Source organism: Vitis vinifera, chromosome 10 (assembly GCF_030704535.1).
Source record: "Vitis vinifera cultivar Pinot Noir 40024 chromosome 10, ASM3070453v1".
NCBI lineage: Eukaryota > Viridiplantae > Streptophyta > Magnoliopsida > Vitales > Vitaceae > Vitis > Vitis vinifera.
Genome location: NC_081814.1, coordinates 3,437,385 through 3,447,833, shown reverse-complemented (window position 1 = coordinate 3,447,833; position 10,449 = coordinate 3,437,385). Strand labels below are relative to the sequence as shown.

At 37.3% G+C, this 10,449-nt stretch overlaps 1 protein-coding gene across 1 annotated transcript; it reads right to left on the bottom strand.

Moving 5' to 3' along the window:
- Positions 1 to 6,842: 6,842 nt before the first annotated feature.
- LOC132254463 (nucleolar GTP-binding protein 1-like) lies at positions 6,843 to 7,765 on the bottom strand. Its single transcript, XM_059740176.1, has 3 exons — positions 7,686 to 7,765; positions 7,373 to 7,632; positions 6,843 to 7,141 (listed from the first exon to the last, which is right to left on the bottom strand). The coding sequence occupies exons 1-3, from the start codon at positions 7,763 to 7,765 to the stop codon at positions 6,843 to 6,845; spliced, it is 639 nt and encodes a 212-aa protein (XP_059596159.1).
- Between the last annotated feature and the right edge of the window lie 2,684 nt (positions 7,766 to 10,449).

Here is a 10,449-nt window from a genome sequence, read left to right as displayed (position 1 = left end):
AAAGACCCATTCAATCAAAACCAAAATGGATTCAAAGGGTTTGTCTTTAAACGACTATAATGATATATTGCTTACTTTATGATCTTATAATTGTCCAATATTTTATGAGCTTTTTATTTTTTGTATTTGTTATTATTTATATTTTATAAACTCTAGTAATTAGTAATTAATTATTAGCAAATTATTGATCAGATTAATTTTTAAATGTATTTATACTTTGAGTTAGATATTTTAAATATACTTTGAAATTTAAATTCAAATTGATTTGAATTACTTTTAAAAATAAATTAAACTTAAGACCTAAATTAACTTGTATTAGACCATTTAAATGGAATCAAATTAATTTTAATCAAATTTGATTTAATTCAATTCTTTTCGGATTAAAAGATTAATGGGATTTATTCTTCTTTTTTGCAAAAAAGAAGTTCTAAACTAGAATTTTCAAAGCAATTACCTACGTGCGTATGTATTTTGACAGTTTCCATGAAAATTCCTCTGTTGTGTTTTTATCAATAAATACCATACAATGCTACAAAGCAATTGATTTTTCCAACTGGCCTCACCTTAATATGGTCATCTTCTTTAGAAACTCGGGACCTCATATTTAATAGATGGGATGATTCAACAAAATAGATTGAAGTTGTTCAAAATCAAATATGCCATTGAATAAGTTGATTAGGACATGAGTGGGGCAAAAGTCTGGCAGGAAATTTGGTGGGCAATTCTAGAGTTTGACGCCTTCTCTTTACTCTTTTTCTTTTTCGAAATAAAGTCTAAGGCTAAATTCGGGCAGGAAATTTGATGGGCAATTAATCCTAGTTAGGTATTACATTATTCACGTAATTTAAATTCTTGTGAAATAAATTGAAGACATGAAAAACATAATACTCAAATAAATCTAAAAAACATGCAAAAATAATCGAGTTGTCCCTTGTCCAAGATTTTTATCTTGCTTAGATCGGGAAGAAAGAATTTTAATGTTTGTTTGAGAACGTTTTGAAAACAATTATAAAAAGGAACAATTTTTTAAAATAGTTTTTTGATATTTTTATAAAACAAAAATTGGTCTGAGGACTTTGAATGTTCTTAATGTATCTTTGATATTTTATAAAACAAAAACTTGTTTTAGAGCTTTGAATGTTCTTAACATATTTCTAAATGAGTTTTAAAATAACTTTTATTTATAGTACTTTATTTTTAATTATTCTTAATATTTTTATAATTATTTTTTTAAGATAGCTTCTAGGAAATAAATGAAAATAACTAAAAATATATTTTTCAAAACACCTTATTTTGAGAATAATTCTTACAAACCTATTTTGGAAACGATTGATAGTCAAAGGTGTTTTTTTTTTTAAAGTAAAAAAACTATTTTTGAGAATAGTTCCCAAATGTAACCTTAATATTCCATATACAAATTATAGTTATAATAAAATAAAAAAAAGAGAGAGGACTGATTATAGTTCATTCAAAATATTATATTTCTACAAAAGTTAGAGGGAAGGATAGAGTCATATGAGACAAAAAGAGATAACAAGTTATGAAAAATATGGATTCAAATTTTATAAACCCAAAAATTTGGGACATTATGCAACCAAATATTAAAGCAATATTTATAATATCATAGCCAAAATTTTGATTTACTTAAAAGAATAGTGAAGGTGAATATCAAAGATAGAACACACCTAAAAGGGGTGAATAGGTGTTTTCGTCCAAATTTAAAAAAACCAACTACCTAACTTATCAAACCTAGGTCTAATCCACTGAAATCTTTACTCTTTAGTTGAGTCCTAAAACAAACTATTGATCACATGCAACCATGAATGCAACAATACTTCCCTACAAGATTAAAATACAAGTCACATGCACATGTTCCAACACTTTTCAACACAATTTCTTAAATCAATTTCTAATTAGAATCAAGAGTATAATATTTCAAATATACCTATGAACAATAATCAGAAACAACATTCAAATTATCCAAAGACAACTCATATCTATTTTACTTCAACATTCAACCAAGTATTAGATGCCCAAATAATAAAAGATTATTAGAAACTGAAAATGAAAGGAATAAGTACATTCATGAAGATAAAGAAGTCCTTGAGAAATGCCTCCTATGATTTTGTAGCGCTATCCCAATCTAATTGTGCACGTTTGATTGGCTCTGTATTATTAATACAAGTAGAACATATATCACAATGTTAGGGGATGAATAGGTAATAAACTAACAAAAGAAAAATAACTAGAAAGGTTCAGGTTTATGCATCACCAAATGACTTAAACATAGGATGCTTCAATTTATCATATAACATCAAAGTTTGCCCAACCCATCTAGGAATGCATGCCACTGAAGTTCAGTAAATTATAATCTAGATAAAGTTAAAGAGGTATTATTATCAAAGATGAAGTTGTCATGACTAGTCTTAGGCACAAACTCATAGATAAGAAGTCTTTCTATTCCTTCCAAACAAAAACCCATAAGTGTAACCAAATTTCTGTGTTGAAGCTTGGCTAGTAATACCACCTCATTCTTGAATTCTAGTTCTCCTTGTCTTGAGCCACTTGACAACCTCTTCACAACAATTTCTTGTCCATTGGAAAGTTGACCCTGATGAAAATTTGAAATACAAAATAATTCAAGCTACACTCAACAAATAAGAAAATTGTTATTGGAGAACAGTTATCTCTTATCATTTTCCAAGATGATGATGATTTCAATTGCAAGAAGCAAAGTCAACAAAAGATAATCCATGTTTAACTTACTTCCAACACTTTCCCTTGGTGGCCTCATTTTTAAAAGGCAGTAGATGAAGGTGATGAGCATTACAAAAATAACAGTTGAGGGGACAACAATTAGGACCACAGTCCGAGAGGTGTTGCTGTTCTTTCCTACAGAACCCACATAATTAGAGATCCCTCCATTAATTGTTGAATTCTTAATTTTCTCTAAGCAGGAATAGTAAATAATACAACATATTGCTTTTCCTTTCTTTTTCACAGAAGGACACATCATTTTCCCCTCTACAAATGGTTGATTTGAAAATTTTTGAGATTTATAATTTGTATTCAAATAACAATACCGACGAGTCTCCATTTTTTCATGCATAGTCATCATGACTTCTTTGATGTCTTCATGCCGAGGAAAAAAAGACAAAAGCATTGATTTAATTGTGGGTCTTAGTAATTTTATCAAGCAAGTGCTAGAAACATATTTTTTTGTATTGGGTTCATCTTATCTTTACAATGAACTAGATCACCTTTTATATGATGGTGTTCGTTGACTTCCTCAGTCAATTTTGATGGTGATTGCAACTTTTTAACTAGAATCCAAGTTAAAAATCATGAGCCTTGTTAGCTCGGTTAGTATGAACATTCCAGTTATCAGGTGTGGATTTCCAGAGGTACCTATCTACGTATGGTACCTTGGAACTGTGCTTTTCTCTAAATGGTATTTGGTTGGAAGGTACCTATTTTTGGTACCACCAGTTGCCTTTCACTCAAACTCGATAATATACATTGGATGCTAACCATTTGGCTTTAACAATTTGTTGCATTTTGTAAATCATTTTGGTTAATTTGAATAGTGAATCATATACTTAATAAGATTCAGAACATGGAGACACAGACTAACTAATATATGTACATTTTGTAGACAGGGTATTGGATGAAGGTGAAGGAGTACTGACACTAGTGGGAGGAGAAAGTGATAGCGTTATTGGTGGTGGTGGAGGAACATTAGCCACAGTGAAGTTATAGTAACGGTACAACTCGAACCTAATGTTGCAACTGGGTTTCACAACTCTTCATCCTTGTTTTCTATCACAACAACCCGAAATACCATTAATAGCCCCTTCTATGCAGTTGCCATAAGACAACTCGGATAAACCAAGGGTGCACTGCACTGCACTACACCAACCCATTCTATGAGTTGGTACAATTTCTTAAAGGAAGAAAATCATTGAAAAACAAATGGATGTTCAAATGGTTAAGAGATATGGTTGAAGAAAATACAGTCAAGTTGAAGAACATTTGCATAAACAAGAATGCATCAAACATGTTGACAAAGGTTGTTCCCAATCAAAAGTTTCAGTTGTGCATTGGGACAACAGGTTTGAACTCCATGTGATGGAATTATAGATTGGCATTCCTCTCTCATGTACTGGAGGGGGAGATTGTTGGGCTATGTTTGTCCAACCCATGAGCCCATATATTAGGCTATTTTATATTTGGGTATTTCCTAAGCCCAAATATGGATATATAAATAGCATTAGGGTTTTGGTATTGTGAGGAAAGGATATTTGATTGAGAAAATGAAGAAGATCAAGGTTGTTTTCTGGGCAATGTTCTAGGGCTTAATGTCACAAGATGCTTCAAATGACCCTCCCCATGGGCTTATATAGGAGGAGGGATGCTTCTAGAGACTCCTGGAGCCATCTACACTAAGACATTGGTGGGAAGAGTGTGGAAGGTTTTAGAGATGCCTAGAGATGTCCACACATCTCTACACTATGGTGGAAGGCATAAGAGGAGTCCAAGGCTTTCTAGAGAATTCTAGAGATCTCTTATATATTCTTGTACATAGGGTTGTACATAGATTAGTGTAGGGAGTTTTAGAATATTCTTGATTTGTAAGGAACCCTCCAAGGTTCCAGAGAGTTCCATTGGTGCCTATAAATAGGTGAGGCCTCATTTGGCCAAGGCACCACCCAAAATCACTTCCTAACCAAGCAAGTGAGCTTACAAGCACTTGTAAAGGCTTCTTTGTGTTAATAAGAGCTTCCATTCTTTAAAGAGTTGCCTACTAAGTTTCTTAAGCTTTCGAGTCGCGAGCGTCTTAGCATAGCAAGCTAAGCATTGGGAACAAGGCTGACTTAGCAAGATCAAGCGTCTTGACTTGCCTAAGTGCCGCACGAGCTTAGTGAACAACTGAGTCCGTGACATTAAGGTGAAGTTATAAGTTCTTTCATCAACCTTTTGGGGAAGTGAATCTACCTCAAGTGGTAACTTAATTATTGTATCCCCATTTATTGAAGTGAAAGAAATTTTCTATGTGGTTTTTTACTTTTATCCAGAGGGGTTTTCCACATCATATTTGGTGTACTTTTTTTTGGTTGAATGTTCTTGAATATCATTCTTGATTCTTGTTAAGTTGTTATTATTCTTGAGAGGTGGTTATTATTATTGTAGAGGAATCTTTTAACCTTGGTAGGTTAATACTCTATATCTCTCTCTTTATCTTCCCAACAAATAGCCCCTTTTATGCAGTTGTTGTAGGACAACTTGGATAAATCAGGAGTACACTGAACCAGGGCATATATGTTCTGAAAACTCAAACACATTCACTTCTCCTGTTACAAATTTATAATGCGAATCACTCGAAGCAGCTTTGCTTTTAAGGTTGGCAAACAAGTTCCCCAGGACTTGATTGAACTCATCTCCATTGGAAACGTTATCCACATTGTGCATAGAGAAGACAGGCAAATCTTCCTTGGTGCTGAATATGGAGCAATTCGAGTATCGTAACATACAATTATTGTACCATCCTATTGCCTCCTGATTGGGACAAAGCTCAGTGAGTTGAAGCCTGGAGTCATTGAGACATACAACTCCGGCACACATCTGGTGTAACGTCTCCTCTGCAAAGCCCAATTGCGTTGACTCTTTCAGAGTTTTGGCCGACGGAGAAATTATAAAAGCCGTAGTCGATTGCGTTGTCTGATAGGAGAGAAGAGATGAGGGTGTTGAGGTTTGCCTTGTAGGTGCTATTACTTGTGTAATTGCTAGCACCCTCTATGCAGAAGTGGTAAAGGAAGTCTGGCTGAGCAAGGACTGGTACACCAAGAAGGTGAAGTGTGAGGAAATGATAAAGGAAGATAAGCAATCTTGAAGGATCCATTATCGTCATCTTTCCGACCCTTGAGTTCATAATTTGTAAGATGGATCAATGAGCTCTTCAATCTACTTAATTAATTCTTACACAGGATTTATGTATTTCAAAGACTCAAAAAATAGAAATAACGAGCTAAAGGGTTGTGGTCAACTCAGTTAGAAACAGAGAAATAGGATAAGGTTGTCCGAAAATGTGAGAAGAATGATTAACTTGATTAGCTTAATTAGAGAAGTGTAAATCAGGAGAAGGTTTAAAACTGGAATGCATTTATTGCCTAGAAGAAATGCAAAGATGGATTTTTAAAACTGGAATTTTTCAGTTGAAGATGGATTTGAAAATTCAATTCAAAATTGTAAATTCTCAATCAAAGAAACAAATAGAGGAATAGGAAGAGCAAGAGGTATGCACCAAGGTGGCCATGCTGGGATAGAACCTGGGAGTGAGTTTGAGACTACTGCTGGTGATTGCAGCTATTGCTAGGTCCTCGTTACTTGAGTATTGCAGACCCGAGTCGAGAAGGGAACTGATAATGTGACTACAAGCGGATGTCTCCTTGACTTACTACCTGAATTGAGGATGGGGCTTGCTAGGAATTCCTTGACTTGGTGTTGAATTATTCAACCCTACTGCTCCTCTGCATATTTACCATTAATTGCATGAACTGATCCCAAAGATTACTTGTCGTGGTTGAATAAGCGGATTGAAGCCATCTGTATCATTATTAAGGGCAACTAGCAGAGTACACACTGGCACCACCATTATCTTCCTCCAAATCCCTTTCAAGCTTCCTATTTTCCTTTTCGGCTGCTGGTTGCTTTGCCATACCTTCCAAAACTGCCTGAGGTATACAGGGTGGCCACTCCTTTTGGTCTCAAGGTTTTGGCACTGCAACATGAAACTGATTCAAGCAGTCATTCATCTTCTTAGACTTCATCTTCAGTTCCACCCTCTAATCCAATAACCTCTCACAAGCTGCGTTTTTCACTGAAACCACCCACTCCTCAATCAAAGTACTCATGGTCAACAGCACCCCTTCGTCATTCAAAGGATCACCTCCTTGACCTATGACAGTCTTCATAGCTTCAACTTTCATCTGCATGACCAACTTCATGTCTTCTTTTGATATACCCTCCAATGGCTGCAAGTCAGTCTTGTTGCAGATAATGATGAGTGGTTTGTTCATAAACATAGACTTGATGCTGTGAAAAAAAAGAGCTGCCTGTGCAGCAATGCTGTACCCACATGAACCTGAGATGTCCAAGAAAAACAAGACAGCAGCTCGTAGGTGTGCCAAAGCTGTGATACTACACATCTCAATAATGTTACGATCTTCAAATGGCCGACCCAATATCCCTAGTGTGTCTATCACTTAGTATCTTAGGTATTTATAGTCTGTGTGACCTACAAAGAGTGACTTCGTAGTAAATGCATAGGGCTGAAGATCCACATCAACCCTAGTGATCTTATTGATGAATGAACTCTTCCCACTACTCCCTGAAAGAGCCGTTTTGTTGCCAAGGATAACAGCAAAAAAGTTATCAACAAAAACATCTTCTCCAGTATAGTCCTTTGGTACACCTTCATAAACATCTTCGCCATGTGGGCTGTTTATGATAATTCCAGGCCTAGGGTTCTCTTCATTGAATGAGATGTCATCATACATGAAAATAATGATGTTTTCATCTTTCAATCCACCTTCCTTCAAGAGTTGACAAGCATGGTAAATATCAGCCTGGTACCTGGAATTCCAGTAGTCGTTAGACCCAGCTATCAGAACAACCCATCTGGTCACGGCAGATTCGTGGGTATCATCGTCAACATCACCACTGGGACAGAAGAACCTAGAAGTTTCGGAGGGTAGAAGGAGGCCATTATCTCAGACGAAGTGACAGCCGCCAGCGACCAAGGTGGAAAACTCTAGAAGTGCGGCGACGACGGCCGGAAAGACGGTCATCAGAGCCGATAAGAGAAGTCTGATCAGAGAGACGGTAAACCATCTTAACGAAATTTCCAGAACCTCCTTTGCCAATGTAAGTCACACAGGGGCCACTATTAGGAACTTGAGCAGCTACTTTAAGAAGGGTATCTTCTACATACTTGTAAGCCTCAAATGAACCTCCAAGCATCAAAGATGGCCCATGACGATCACCCTCTTCACCACCTGAAACTCCCATGCCAAGATAGAGCAGACCCAGTTCAACCATGGCTTTCTCTCTCCTCTCAGTGTTCTCATGCCGCTCGTTGCTACCATCAATGATAAAGTCTCCTTTCTCCAAGTAACTGGAGAGGGTTTTAATGGCCCGGTCAACCGCTTAGAGAATAGACCTATTGGGCCTTCTGCAAATTTAGTTGGGGGTAAAGGGAGCCTTGTCTCTCTAGGCTGGTGCTTTAAGATGTCTGAAGAGAACCAAACTGGGCCTCCCAAGTTTAGGCCTTGTTTCTCGAACTTAGTATACAGGCCTTTAAGTTTGCCCTGTGGTGGGCCTGTAAGCCCTTATCGTCTTTGGAAGGCCCGAAAAATCGTTGGAGTATCCTGTCGACCCTCTCATAGCTTTCTTTATCCATGCCATTGCCAATCACTATGTTCTTTTCTATCTTGCCACTCTGAATCCAAGGAAACCGAGTACCCTATCAACCATCGTAGCCAACTTGCCCACCATGACGACCACTAATCTGAGTTCCATAATTTCCAGAAACCTGTGACAGATCAGATTTCCATGTCACATTCCTAAATGTGCCAGAACCCATGTTGCAGTTTTCATTGGCACCAAACTGATCAACCTCACCATGGGCAGAGCTGTGTTGGATGCGTCTTCAAGGATCGTTAATTTAGTGGAAATGAACTACCGCCATCAGAAGTACATGAACTCATTTTCTGGTTTGAGGTATTTGAAGGAATGAGCCACTTTATCAACATATGCATCTTTCTAGGTTAATATTGGCAGCTCACTTGACAAGTTTATCTGTCCGAGGCTCGGGATTAAAAGGAGGGGCAGATGGTGGCCATGCAAAAGAGAGGGCCCGGAGTGCAAAATCCCTTGGGTAGATCGAGATGGTTTTAATTACACCAACAGTAATGAATTTGGGCCACATGCACCTAAGGGTCTCCAAAAAGCCCGCGGCCTGCGGGCTAGCCCGCCCGTAGGCTCGCCAACTCACTTTTATTTTTTTTCAAAAATCATACAACATTTCTAATATATATATAACTAATGCAAAATAGTTACACAAAAAAGGGTCAGCTCAGTTGGTAGCTAGCTCCCTTGTGGTTCCATAAGGGAAGGGGTTTGAATCCCCTTCCCTTCAAAACTGAAAATTATTTAAATTTTTACCTCAGCCCGCAACCCGGCCCGCCAGCCCAGCCCAGCTTGAGGGCCCACGGGCTGGGCCACGGGCCTTAGATATACCAAGGCCCGGCCCAGCCTGTTGGAGACCCTTACATGCACCCATCTATCAATAGATCCGAACTGTACGGAATAACTTGACCCTTAACTAGAAAGCATGTTGCCACTAAAATGGCTCATTTCAAATGAACCCAACCCATTTTTGCAGCTTTTATATCCGACGCCTTTAGAGCTACGTAGTCAGAACCATCATTGCCTTTGAAGCTTCTTCCTGAATCTTCCAATCATGAGATTGTAGAGATCCTTCATTGTCACAAGGATGCGGTCTGCTGATTAGAGGGAATGTCATTTAATTCGTCACCTCCATGGAAACAGTCTCTCTTTAGCCTTATTGTGACGCATGCACATGTGGGGGTACGCCGAAAGATAATCACGTATGCAGAAATTGCATACAAGTGAGGCTATTCTCGGGTTTACTATCATCACTGACAGACCTTGTTTCAAACAATGCTATTCTGTATTGACACGCCATGCCTTCTTAGCACTATAATTATATCGTGTCACATTTTCGTAATCGAAAAATGAACCTGAAGCCTCATTTGATTCTATAGGAACTGCAACTTTGCAAAAGCCGTAAAGTTTCCATACACATTGCTCCCTAGTTCCTTGAAGTTTCTTCTCCTTTATCCAATTCCATTAAGCAAAAGTCGATGACTTCCCTATTTGAATCTTTTAAATTCTCCATGATCACCAAAACACAGATACAAGATATATATATATATATATATCAATTCATTTAAAACATGTCCTTTTCCACTTTGGAACATACCCGAGTCCATTATGCACTTGATGAAAAGGTACGGATCTTCTAAGGCTATAGAGGGTACCACCTTACTCTGTATTCTCTCAGGCAATGGGAACGGGAGAGAATGGGTTCAATTCTATTAAAAAAGATGTGATATAAGAACATACACTTTTCCTTATATTTATATCCTCTATGCCTTAGGGACCATACCCTTTAGACTATTGGGCCTCGCGAGTTTTAGGTCCATCATCTAAAACTTGTTATAGCATTGGGCTCTACACATAAGGTGGCCCATACTGTAGAAAACCAATACAAAACAAATACGAAAAGGCGAATAGTTTAGTCATGAACCATTGTTAAATATATGTGAGTCCATATCTTAACAATCTCCCACTTGGACCACATATATT